The sequence below is a fragment of the Lepidochelys olivacea genome, assembly GCF_965140295.1.
Source record: "Lepidochelys olivacea isolate rLepOli2 genome assembly, chromosome: 4".
NCBI lineage: Eukaryota > Metazoa > Chordata > Testudines > Cheloniidae > Lepidochelys > Lepidochelys olivacea.
Window position 1 is genome coordinate 57,639,955 of NC_140414.1, and position 14,001 is coordinate 57,653,955.

A 14,001-nucleotide genomic window follows, 5' to 3' on the forward strand; every position below is an offset into this window, starting at 1 on the left:
CCCCAATCTGCTGCCCCAGCCCAGAGGCCCCTCCTGCACCCTGAACCCCTTTCTGGTCTCACCCCAGCTGGAGCTTGCTTCCCCTCCCATTCCCCAACCCCCTGCCCCAGCCTGGGGTCCCCTGCTCCACCCCAAACCCCTCATCCCCAGAGCCCGCACCCCCAGCCGGAGCCCTCACTCCTCCCACACCCCAACCCCATGCCCCAGAGCAGTGAAAATGAGCAAATGAGTGAGGCTGTGGGAGAGCGTGCAGTGGAGGGAGTGGGGAGGGATGGAGGGAGGGAAGAAGCGGGGCAAAGGTGTTTGGTTTTCTGCAATTAGGAAGTTGGCAACCCTAGGCACATGGTCTTTTGTAAAGCAGCTTCCCTGACTACTTGCCCTCATGGAGTCTGAGTCCAGCAGCAGGGAACCTATTGAGCATTCCCAAAACTACCACACCCAATTCCAGAAACTTCTGGATGTCTAGTGCCAATTGTGCATCTGCCTAGCAACAATGAACCAGACTCAACTCATTCCTACCCCTGCTTCCCTAGATCTCATATTGGGTTCTGGGAAGTGGGCGGGCCCCCTAGATCTGTTAAAGAGATCTCTCACTATTAGGTAGGTGGGCTACACATGCTGGGGTGTCATATGGAGCAGGAGCCAGCCATCCTCAACATCATGCTTTGCCAGAGGAGGAACAGAATATTAAGTGTGTAGACAGTTTTACAAAAAGAAAAGGAGTACTTGTGGCACCTTAGAGACGAACTGGTTAGTCTCTAAGGTGCCACAAGTACTCCTTTTCTTTTTGCGAATACAGACTAACACGGCTGCTACTCTGAAACTAGACCGTTTTAGTGACTGAATTCTCTTGCTTTGGGGGGCATTCAGCACGTAACTGTAAAGTTACTGAAGTTGGATTTTGTAATAAGGTTCAGGTCACATTTGAAGTTAGCGTGTGAATTTTTATAGGGGAAGCTAGGGGAGCTGCAAGAGGTGTTGGTCCTTTTCATTCAAATTTAAAAGCAAAACCTGAGGAATGATTATTTCCATTTGAAAAATTGAGATTTGTAGAGGATTGACAGGGCCTGCTGCTTTTCTGAAAAAATAAAGACTCTTTAATCCTTGATCCATTACTTTTACTTGCAGGTCATTTTGCCTGGCTTGTAGGAAAATCAAGAAAGCAGCACAAGATCATGCCCCCAGAAGTCACCGGAACCCCAGAATTTGACAGAATATTCCGTGCACAGTAAGTTCTAGTGTCATTAAAACAGTGGCAATGAGAAACTTCTCATTCATTTAATTAATTGGACACTACAGAGGTCTAATTTAGCCATTCAAGCGTGAAGCAATTTTTTTTCCAGGGTATTTATGATCTTCTGCTGTATGCTATGAGCATAGATCTTAACTCTCAGTGACCTTTCTCTCTTACAAGATATGGGTTGAACAATTGTGGGCATCTCCACAGAACAGCATTTACTAAGACTTTGCACTAACCTGAGGCCTTGCATGACCAAGGTCTTCTGTCCACCACTTGTGAGTGTTTGGTCTCCTCGTAAGAGTAATTGCATTGCATATTCATTCCATGTTCATTGGGCCTGATTCTCCCAGGTACACTGGTCTTCAACTCCTGGTTTACACTGAAAGGAGATTCAGTCATTGTGTTTCTCTACAAACTATATGGAGAGGTTCCATGTACTTTTTCTTTCTAGTTCAAGATACCTAAAATCACAAACTCAATATTTATTAGACTTAGAAATCTTTGTGCTCAAATATTCAAAGAAATTTTTAATTTTCCACAAATACAAAAGCAATTTCAGTCCAGAAGAAAAGGGAAATCACAGAAAGCTCAGACAGACAATACACTATGGCTACTCAACATCTCTAGAGAAATTGAACAACAGATCAGAGCTATTTAATGTGAATATGCTGGTCAAAACTTCACACTTAAGGCTGCTTTGAGTTTATTTTAAGCAGGGTTTTAGCCTTTTTGTTTTTATGAAGATTACAATGTATATTCCCCAAATTTATAGGGCATCTGTGATGAAAGACTGAAATTTCTGAGAATATACAGGTAAATTGGCTAATTAGTTTGAGTTAAAAAATTAATGAGCATTTAAGAAACTTGTCCTGGTGAGTCACCTATTTTTGTATCCTTTTACCTAAAAAAAACAAAAAAAACCAATAGTTGTCACAAGTACCAAACTAGTAACTACACACCTATACCCACAAAAGTGTCTCAGACATAGGACAAACCATTCAGCAATTACTTTTTGAATAGAGTACACTAGATGAACAATGCAACCCACTTACTTCACTCCCTGTGAAGTTTAATTAAAGCTTCAACTGTCACATCATTTAGCTTCCAGCTTTTTATTTAGGTTTGGTTGGTTTAACATAGAAACTGTCATACTGGATCTATCTAGCGGTTCATCGAGTCAAGGAACTTTGCTCAGAGTGGCAAATACCAGATACATCACCATCCCTTGATGCAAGAAAAGCCAAAGTGGATCAGTGGACAACTGTGGAATAACCTGCCCATGGAGGAATGTTTTCCTAGAGCAGTGATTCTCAAACTTTTTTTTTCCCCGCTGCAGACCACTTGAAAATTGCTGAGATCACTTAATGATCTTTCCAAATCTTGTTTGTACCATTAGCTAACTATTGTAAAAAGAAAAGGAGTACTTGTGGCACCTTAGAGACTAACCAATTTATTTGTAGCTCACGAAAGCTCATGCTCAAATAAATTGGTTAGTCTCTAAGGTGCCACAAGTACTCCTTTTCTTTTTGCGAATACAGACTAACACGGCTGTTACTCTGAAACCTAACTGTTGTAAAGCACTTTGGATAAAAGCACTATATTAAAACAAAAACTTAATAAACTTTTTGTTCTACAAATAAAAGCACACAACTCATATTTTAATATCAGTAGTCTTACCTTTCTAATGTGATGGATGTGCCCTGTCTCCCCTGCTGCGGCAGCCCCCGAGCTGGGGCTGGGAAGGAGCGGGGGGTCTCTCCACAGTTTGAGAACCTCTGTCTTAGATCATTTCATTTAGTGATTGGCTTATGCCCTGAAGCATGAGATTTTAATGTGCAATGTAAGGGTTATTTTAAAACAATCCTATCTAATGTAACTAACATTACTGGATAATAAAAATATCCAGTTATAGAAAGTTGCCTTAAGTAAAAAAGAAATACTAAAATTTTGAATATGAGCAAAGGAAAAGAAAAAAACAATGTGATATCAGGTACAACTGAAAGTTGTGTTTTCAAGCCATTACTGTTGTTGTAATCATTTAGAAGTTCTACCATATGCTTGTCATCCTTGATACTATAGTCATAGGAATAGTCAGACCAAGGCCTAGTATTTCAGTCACAATGATAGGAACAGAACTGTACATATTTGAAAAGACACAGAAGAGTGAGATTTTTCAAAAGTGCTCATTGTTGGCCTCTCTCTGCTCCCATCCAAGCCAATGGCATGAATTTCACTGGGAACAGCATTTGGCCAAAGCGGAGAGCTTCTGAAAATCCCACCCATAGTTTCTTTCTTGCTCAGGTAACTTTTTTATTAATTTATTCCATAGACAAAACTGTGTGGAGTTTTATTCAATCTTTCTGGTTGCTCTTTGGATTGCAGGCTGGTTTTTCAAACAAGGTAAACACAATTGTTGTTTTATTTTGGCCTAAACAATGTTTTATCAGCTATAATAGTTTCAGTTGTACCCTGAGGTTAATTTAGATGTCCTTTTATTGGCTTTAAATGTTACCTCTTTACGTCACTGAGTGCCCCTTGTTCTTGAGTTATGAGGAAGAGTAAACAGGCTCCAGAATGATCTTGGTATTTTACATGTTTCTGTTCTACCAACTTTTACTCATTGCAGACTAAGGATGCAAACCTTGATGTTCTTACCACTGACTTCTTTAGGCCAGACCAATATGTGAGGACTTCCCATTAGGAACCCAAAATATGCATCCAAGGGCAGAATTTAGCATAAATAGTCTTTCCTCTTTTTCACATACGGAATCCCCTCCTAACACCTAATGCCACTAGTAAGTAAATAATTATTATTAATATTTCAGAGGAGTGTTCGGAAGGTAAATTTATTAATCTGTATAAAAACCTGTGTTGTACATTGTTATCATTAACAACAGTTTTCATTATGTTTCTCCAGAGAGAAAATAAGCCTCCACATATTCAAATGCACCCCCCCTCCCAAAAAAAGATAAAACGCTTTCTCCTTTTTTTCAGTATTTAAGCTCATTTTCTCCATTCATTTCAGAAAGTAAAATTCTCATTTCCCCCTCTAGCTGAGAACCTGATTCTGAGGGTGCTCAACTCACCACTGGGATGGCGCCTCCTCCTGATCGTTCTGGGGAATAGCTTGCGAGGTTGACACCCCTTCCCACATTTGCATGCAGTCCTCTGCCTCTCTCTGGGTCTGCATCCATTTCACTCCACGAGCTGCTGCTGTCTCAGCCCTACGGCCAGTCATTCCATGTGTTTCCCCGTTCTGGGATACCAAAATCTTCCTTCAGCAGTCCTAGGTAGTCTACTCATTCACTGCCTTGTAGTGTCACTCCCTCAGCATCTGGCAGGGGAACATGGGCCTGCCCTCTACTCTGTGTTCCTGGCTTCCTCCTTTTTCCAGCTTTGCCAGCCCAAAGTCACCTCTCTTCTCCCAGGAAGTGACTGCAGACTTTCCCAGCAGCCCCTTTCTGCTGCCAATTTCCTGCCTTTAGTCTCAGCCCAGCGCATTCCTCCTCAGCTGGGTTTCTTCATTCAGTCAGAGGATTGCTTAGCCACCTCATTCCTCTCTACTGAGGCCTGTTTCGTTAATTAGTATGCATTAATGCTTTCAGGAAAAGTGTGGGATGAACATCCCGTCACACTGATACATGGAATGAGTCTTGCAATAGGAAATGCAGTGTGATTCTGACTCATCCCCCAATTGTTCTCCCACAAATACAAGATGATTAGGGAGTAAAAACTGCAGCAAGGGGGAATATTCTAGAAATAAATATAAAGGAAATGCCATTGGTGTGAATAAAAACTAGATGTGCCTGGTTCTTACCCTCTGATGTCTGCTGGACAAAGGCAGGCCACAATTTTTTTATTGTATATATATAAAATGCATAGGCAAAAGGGGTTGCACAGGCAACGTTAACTTTGGCATTTCTTAACTTTTGAGTACTTGACTTAAAATAACATTATCATGGTAGCAAAGTCAAGTACTCAAAAAAGTTAAGAAATGCCAGAATTAAGGTTGCCTGTGCAACCCCTTTTGCCTATGCATTATGATGCAGTCTTTCATTACATCATCACACACTCACTTTTCCACATGCCTCATTCAGCACATGGACTGGATGGTGCTCACTTAGTGATCAGTTATCCAATATTTTGTTTTCTCCTCACTGTTAAATTTGTGCCTCCAGTCTGGAGCATGCCTAGTGCAGACAGCATCTTCAGTGAATTTCGCTGCAAAAATCTAAGGAATCTCTGCAGAGTATATATGAATTGCAGTTTTTCAAAGGCTTATTATGTGGCCAGATACAGGCAGATTTTTACAAGTATGGCAAAAGGCACATCCCTGGTACAAAAGCCACCCCCGCAATGCCAAATTTTAAGTCATTGCTTGAAAGCCTGGCAGGTGCTAGAGCTTATGAAAGAAAAAGTTGCCAACTTTTTTTTTTTAGCATTGGCAAAACAACATATCATTCTTGGAAACCACCACCATTTTGGCTGAAATTTTCCCCCAAAAGTTCTGTCCGAGACAAACACCTGACGGAGAAAATTTTAGCCAAAATGTTTAAGTTTGTCATAGTTGTAAGCAACCGAAAATAGAGACATAATAGGGAGTGACAGGCAACCTTAATAATAGGAGGTGCCATCATAATCTTGCCTGTAACAGATCCAGTTTTAAAAAACAGATTGAAAAACTCTGGACTAGAAGGGCCTCCCAGAATTTAGGGTTAAAGTCCATTTTGACAGCCTAAGTGAAATGGGATTATTAATGCCCACTTCATCTCCGGGGAGACAGAGCCACCACATGCCAACTAGTAACTTTTCCTCAAAAGAGATCCAAAACTGAGTGCATTAAGGCAGCCAAGCTTGTCAGAACACAGACGTGAATATGATAATAGCTACAATCATATGGTGCCTTGCATCGAAAGGTCTCAAAGCACTGTACAAACAGGATGCCCTGCACCTCCCCTGTGAGGCAGAAAAGTATTATTAGCCCTGTTTCACAGCCTGGGAAACGGGCACAAACTGCTCAGGGTTTGACCTTGACTTCAGTGGGATTGTGCATGTTTGCCACTTTTCAGCAGCAGGCCCTAAGGCCATGTCTACACTGGAACAGTTGTGCAACGTGATGAGCACTATTGTAGATGTGGCCTACACGGGCTCAGGCATTTTCAGCACCGTGTCACGAAAAATCTATTTGGGTTTTGAAGATCTTCAGATTGAGTCTGTGGTTAAAGTAGATTAAAACAACAGCAGGAACTCTGCCTGTACTAGCTGAGGAGGAGAAGGGGAGAGCAAGCCAGGGAGAGAATGGGAGCCCCCTTTTTCTTTTAGCAGAGGAGAGAGAGCTGTGCCCCTTCTTACTTTAACCCCTGTATTTAATACAGCTGAGAACAGGGAATTGAAGAAACCCTGTCTATACTAGCACTTACAACAGCATTGTCAGCACAGGTGAAATTGCACCAGTGCTGGAAAGAGGGATTCAGAATTGGAACTGAGCAAATAATTGATTTTTCAGTTTGGTGATCAAATCAGAAACTCGGGGTGGGGTGGGGGAATGATTTGGGTCAAAACATTTTCTTCCAACCTGAAATGAAATTTTCCCCTCCATTTTAAAAACTGTTTCATATTCAGGTTTCTTTCACTCTGCCCACCCCCGCTTTTAAAAAAAATACATCCAGCTAACTTTCAACACCATCTTTTGAAACAAAAAATATTAAACATTTAAACAAAGTGACTTTTTCAGGAGGGTTTTGCGGGGAAGGGGAACTATTCTTCAGAGTCGACCCAAATTTACATAGCTTTGGTTGACCCAAAGCCACATTTTTGGGGGGCAATCTGAAAATATTCGCCCACCTCTATTCAGAATGCGTTCACATGGGCAAGGCTTATGTGGCTTTCCCAGTCACCCAGGAAGTCCTGTGACACTGTCCAGGGATCTCCTAGTGATGACGACATTGGCTCAATTTGGAGCTGGATCTCTTGTGACTGCTCCTGGTAAAACAATAACCCTTGTTCTCATCTCTGTTTTCTTATTAACTCTTTCTCTGGCTGGTGTTCTGGCCTAGCAGAGTCAATGTGGCTGGAGAGAAGATGCATAAGTACAAGTGCCATTTAGTTTCCTCCCCTTTTTGGCTTCTCTTGTCCCGGCTACTAATTTTCCCTCCATTTATACAGTCATTAAAGGCGCTAATTTCTCTTTGTTTTACAGGTGATATGTGATTTCCTACAAAAAGGCACCTTCTGGAGGCTAACTTCTTCCCCACCCAGATCCTAATCTCATTTTTGCCAATATAAATCCAGAGTAATGCCATTTAAATCAATGGAGATACTGGTGCCACACAATTGTATAAGTGAAATCAGAGCCAGGCCCTTGGAAAAGACAGAAGTGTTTGCTAGCCAACGCTATTACCAGCAGGACAGTGGGGTGGGAGGAGGTATTTTTTCATATTCTCTGTGTATAAATAAAGTCTGCTGCAGTTTCCACGGCATGCATCCGATGAAGTGAGCTGTAGCTCACGAAAGCTCATGCTCAAATAAATTGGTTAGTCTCTAAGGTGCCACAAGTACTCCTTTTCTTTTAGCCACCTACTGTAGTATCTCCCTTTTGAGAGGAAAGGAGAGGCGAAAGGGACCAGGGTAACTTCCCATTTTAATTATTTTTCCCAATCAGCATGCCCAGTAAGAGTCTCTTCTTCACTGACATCAGTGTGGAATATAGTAAAAATTATTTTTTCCAAGTATTTTGTTAGACTAAAAGAATAGGGGACTCTACCTGTTGCCCAGACAAGCCCAGGACAATGTGGCTGATTTTAGGAGGGCTGGCTAGGGTTAAATCAGAAAAATGCAGAAAGATACTGCAGGTATTTAATTTCCTCTATTTAGTTCCCTGTGCTTTTGCTGGGCTCGCCCAGGATGGTGTAAAGGCATCCCAGAGCAACAGGGATATTACTTTTGGGACTGCTGTGTGATTTTACTGATTTCATTACATAAGCTGATTCAGGTCTACCATGCTGATAAAAGACTCCATAAAGGGGAGGAGTGGGGCCACACAGTTTCCTCTTCTCCAAAGCATCAGGGTCTGGGCTCACAAGGATCTGATTCCAGTCTTTCTCGACACCAGGGTGTGACGTTGCACTCCATATGATTTTATGAAAATATGCTAATGAGTGTGAGTATAATGTAACTGGAATATGCTTCAAGCAAAAGGTCTTTTGTATCATTACAAATCTTATAATCTACTGAGTGCGGTTATCTTATTTGTATAAATGTATCATTCTTGTATCTTATATTTCATATTTCTAGTTTCACTCTGAGGTCCTATTGTGATTATTCAAAGTGTGGGCCATTAATGGTGGTTTGGAATCTTGATGGCTACCACTGACTAGGACAACCGGTTGTAAATGGCTCTGTTTACTTGCAAGCCTTCCTGTGAGTTAGGCCAGGAGGAATGAAGGCTTGGGGTCTCACAGGACATGTGACCATGTCACCTGATAATGGAATCCATCTTAAACCTGGTGCTTTTCCATTTAGAAGGAGGGGTGGGGACCCAGAGAGACAAAAGATTCCTGCCTTGTGCCAAAGCTATATAAGGGGGTGGGTTCCAGTAATGAGAAATCCCCTAATTACCACCTGAGCTGGAGCTAACAAGAACTGTACCAGGGGAAAGGATTTGGCCCAGACTAGGAAGGCCTCTAGCCTGTGAAAAGCTTATTGGAACATCTCTGAGGGTGAGATTTGCCTGTATTCAGTTTCCTACTGTATTAGGCTTAGACTTGCATGTTTTGTTTTATTTTGCTTGGAAACTTATTTTATTCTGTCTGTTATTACTTAGAACCACTTAAATCCTACGTTTTATACTTAAGAAAAATTACTTTCTTATTATTGAACCCAGAGTAAGCAATTAATACCTGGGGGGGGGGAGGGGGGAACATCTGTGCATGTCTCTTTCTCAGTGTTATAGAGGGCAGACAATTTATGAGTTTACCCTTGTGGCAAATTGCCGGCACTACTATGATGGGCCTCGCGCTTTCTCTTCTTGGGTGGGGGTTCAGGGCACCGTTTCTTGCCCCTGAACTGGAGTATTAACTGCCCCACTAGTGTCCTAGAGGAGGGAAGTGGAGAGGGAGGGACCCAGGCCCACCCTCTACTCCAGGTCCCAGCCCAGGGGCCCTAGGGGTATGTCTGCACTACGGAATTAGGTCGAATTTATAGAAGTCGGTTTTTTAGAAGTCGGTTTTATATATTCGAGTGTGTGTGTCCCCACAGAAAATGCTCTAAGTGCATTAACTCAGCGGAGTGCTTCCACAGTACCGAGGCAAGTGTCGACTTCCGGAGCGTTGCACTGTGGGTAGCTATCCCACAGTTCCCACAGTCTCCGCTGCCCATTGGAATTCTGGGTTGAGATCCCAATGCCTGATGGGGCTAAAACATTGTCGCGGGTGGTTCTGGGTACATATCATCAAGCCCCCATTCCCTCCCTCCCCCCGTGAAAGCAAGGGCAGACAATCGTTTCGCGCCTTTTTTCCTGAGTTACCTATGCAGACGCCATACCACGGCAACCATGGAGCCCGCTCAGGTAACCGTCACCGTATGTCTCCTGGGTGCTGGCAGTACGGTACGGCATTGCTACACAGTAGCAGCAACCCATTGCCTTCTGGCAGCAGACGGTGCAATACGACTGGTAGCCGTCATCGTCGTGTCTGAGGTGCTCCTGACCACGTCGGCTGGGAGCGCCTGGGCAGACATGGGCGCAGGGACTAAAATTGGAGTGACTTGACCAGGTCATTCTCTTTAGTCCTGCAGTCAGTCCTATTGAACCGTCTTATGATGAGCGGGCAGGCGATACGGACTGCTAGCAGTCGTACTGTACCATCTTCTGCCAGGCAGGCAAGAGATGAGGATTGCTAGTAGTCGTATTGTACCATCTTCTGCCAGGCAGGCAAGAGATGAGGATGGCTAGCAGTCGTACTGCACCATCTTCTGCTGAGCAGCCATGAGATGTGGATGGCATGCAGTCCTTCTGCACCGTCTGCTGCCAGCCAAAGATGTAAAAGATAGATGGAGTGGATCAAAACAAGAAATAGACCAGATTTGTTTTGTACTCATTTGCTTCCCCCCCGTCTAGGGGACTCATTCCTCTAGGTCACACTGCAGTCACTCACAGAGAAGGTGCAGCAAGGTAAATCTAGCCATGTATCAATCAGAGGCCAGACTAACCTCCTTGTTCCAATAAGAACAATAACTTAGGTGCACCATTTCTTATTGGAACCCTCCGTGAAGTCCTGCCTGAAATACTCCTTGATGTAAAGCCACCCCCTTTGTTGATTTTAGCTCCCTGAAGCCAACCCTGTAAGCCATGTCGTCAGTCGCCCCTCCCTCCGTCAGAGCAATGGCAGACAATCGTTCCGCGCCTTTTTTCTGTGCAGACGCCATACCAAGGCAAGCATGGAGGCCACTCAGCTCACTTTGGCAATTAGGAGCACATTAAACACCACACGCATTATCCAGCAGTATATGCAGCACCAGAACATGGCAACGCGATACCGGGCGAGGAGGCGACGTCAGCGCGGTCACGTGAGTGATCAGGACATGGACACAGATTTCTCTGAAAGCATGGGCCCTGCCAATGCATGCATCATGGTGCGAATGGGGCAGGTTCATGCTGTGGAACGCCAATTCTGGGCTTGGGAAACAAGCACAGACTGGTGGGACCGCATAGTGTTGCGGGACTGGGACGATTCCCAGTGGCTGCGAAACTTTCGCATGCGTACGGGCACTTTCATGGAACTTTGTGACTTGCTTTCCCCTGCCCTGAGGCACATGAATACCAGGATGAGAGCAGCCCTCACAGTTGAGAAGTGAGTGGCGATAGCCCTGTGGAAGCTTGCAACGCCAGACAGCTACCGGTCAGTTGGGAATCAATTTGGAGTGGGCAAATCTACTGTGGGGGCTGCTGTGATGCAAGTAGCCCATGCAATCAAAGATCTGCTGATATCAAAGGTAGTGACCCTGGGAAATGTGCAGGTCATAGTGGATGGCTTTGCTGCAATGGAATTCCCTAACTGTGGTGGGGCCATAGACGGAACCCACATCCCTATCTTGGCACCGGAGCACCAAGCCGCCGAGTACATAAACTGCAAGGGGTACTTTTCAATAGTTCTGCAAGCTCTGGTGGATCACAAGGGACGTTTCACCAACATCAACGTGGGATGGCCGGGAAAGGTACATGACGCTCGCATCTTCAGGAACTCTGGTCTGTTTCAAAAGCTGCAGGAAGGGACTTTATTCCCAGACCAGAAAATAACTGTTGGGGATGTTGAAATGCCTATATGTATCCTTGGGGACCCAGCCTACCCCTTCATGCCATGGCTCATGAAGCCGTACACAGGCAGCCTGGACAGTAGTCAGGAGCTGTTCAACTACAGGCTGAGCAAGTGCAGAATGGTGGTAGAATGTGCATTTGGACGTTTAAAGGCGTGTTGGCGCAGTTTACTGACTCGCTTAGACCTCAGCGAAAGCAATATTCCCACTGTTATTATTGCTTGTTGTGTGCTCCACAATATCTGTGAGAGTAAGGGGGAGACGTTTATGGCGGGGTGGGAGGTTGAGGCAAATCGCCTGGCTGCTGGTTACACACAGCCAGACACCAGGGCGGTTAGAAGAGCACAGGAGGGCGTGGTACGCATCAGAGAAGCTTTGAAAACCAGTTTCATGACTGGCCAGGGTATGGTGTGAAAGTTCTCTTTGTTTCTCCTTGATGAAACCCCCCGCCCCTTGGTTCACTCTACCTCCCTGCAAGCTAACCACACTCCCCTCCTCCCTTTGATCATTGCTTGCAGAGGCAATAAAGTCCTTGTTGCTTCACATTCATTCATTCATCACACAAATAGGGGGATGACTACCAAGGTAGCCCAGGAGGGGTGGTGGAGGAGGGAAGGAAAATGCCACACAGCACTTTAAAAGTTTACAACTTTAAAATTTATTGAATGCCAGCCTTCTTTTTTTGGGGCAATCCTCTGTGGCGGAGTGGCTGGTTGGCCGGTGGCCCCCCCCCACCGCGTTCTTGGGCGTCTGGGTGTGGAGGCTATGGAACTTGGGGAGGAGGGCGGTTGGTTACAGAGGGGCAGCAGTGGCAGTCTGTGCTCCAGCTGCCTTTGCTGCAGCTCAACCATACACTGGAGCATTCTGGTTTGGTCCTGCAGCAGCCTCAGCATTGAATCCCGCCTCCTCTCATCACGCTGCCGCCACATTTGAGCTTCAGCCCTGTCTTCAGCCCGCCACTTACTCTCTTCAGCCCGCCACTTACTCTCTTCAGCCCGCCAGCTCTCCTCCCGGTCATTTTGTGCTTTCCTGCACTCTGACATTATTTGCCTCCACGCATTCATCTGTGCTCTGTCAGTGTGGGAGGACAGCATGAGCTCAGAGAACATTTCATCACGAGTGCGGTTTTTTTTCTTTCTAATCTTCACTAGCCTCTGGGAAGGAGAAGATCCTGTGATCATTGAAACACATGCAGCTGGTGGAGAAAAAAAAAGGGACAGCGGTAGTTAAAAAGATACATTTTATAAAACAGTGGCTACACTCTTTCATGGTAAACCTTGCTGTTAATATTACATACACAGCACATGTGCTTTCGTTACAAGGTCGCATTTTGCCTCCCCCCACCGCGTGGCTACCCCCTCAACCCTCCCCCCTCCCCATGGCTAACAGCGGGGAACATTTCTGTTCAGCCGCAGGCAAACAGCTCAGCAGGAATGGGCTCCTCTGAATGTCCCCTGAAGAAAAGCACTCTATTTCAACCAGGAGACCATGAATGGTATCTCACTCTCCTGAGGATAACACAGAGAGATAAAGAACGGATGTTGTTTGAACGCCAGCAAACATACACTGCAATGCTTTGTTGTACAATGATTCCCGAGTACGTGTTACTGGCCTGGAGTGGTAAAGTGTCCTACCATGAAGGACGCAATAAGGCTGCCCTCCCCAGAAACCTTTTGCAAAGGCTTTGGGAGTACATCCAGGAGAGCCGCGAATGCCAGGGCAAATTAATCCTTTCACATGCTTGCTTTTAAACCATGTACAGTATTTTAAAAGGTACACTCACCGGAGGACCCTTTTCCACCTGCTGGGTCCAGGAGGCAGCCTTGGGTGGGTTCGGGGGGTACTGGCTCCAGGTCCAGGGTGAGAAACAGTTCCTGGTTGTCGGGAAAACCGGTTTCTCTGTTTGCTTGCTGTGAGCTATCTACAACCTCATCATCATCTTCTTCGTCCCCAAAACCTGCTTCCGTGTTGCCTCCATCTCCATTGAAGGAGTCAAACAACACGGCTGGGGTAGTGGTGGCTGAACCCCCTAAAATGGCATGCAGCTCATCCTAGAAGCGGCATGTTTGGGGCTCTGACCCGGAGCGGCCGTTTGCCCCTCTGGTTTTCTGGTAGGCTTGCCTCAGCTCCTTAAGTTTCACGCGGCACTGCTTCGGATCCCTGTTATGGCCTCTGTCCTTCATGCCCTGGGAGATTTTGACAAAGGTTTTGGCATTTCGAAAACTGGAACGGAGTTCTGATAGCACGGATTCCTCTCCCCAAACAGCAATCAGATCCCGTACCTCCCATTCAGTCAATGCTGGAGCTCTTTTGCGATTCTGGGACTCCATCATGGTCACCTGTGCTGATGAGCTCTGCATGGTCACCTGCAGCTTGCCACGCTGGCCAAACAGGAAATGAGATTCAAAAGTTCGCAGTTCTTTTCCTGTCTACCTGGCCAGTGCATCTGA

General features: G+C 45.2%; 1 protein-coding gene across 1 annotated transcript in view; it reads left to right on the forward strand.

The window, feature by feature from the left end:
- The window catches only part of MGST2 (microsomal glutathione S-transferase 2), a 32,732-nt gene that overhangs the window by 12,611 nt on the left and 6,120 nt on the right, over positions 1-14,001 (forward strand). The window contains exons 2-3 of the mRNA XM_084626116.1: positions 1,129-1,228; positions 3,570-3,640. Coding sequence (XP_084482242.1) covers positions 1,129-1,228; positions 3,570-3,640 — 171 coding nt within the window. The remainder of the gene's footprint in view (positions 1-1,128; positions 1,229-3,569; positions 3,641-14,001) is intronic.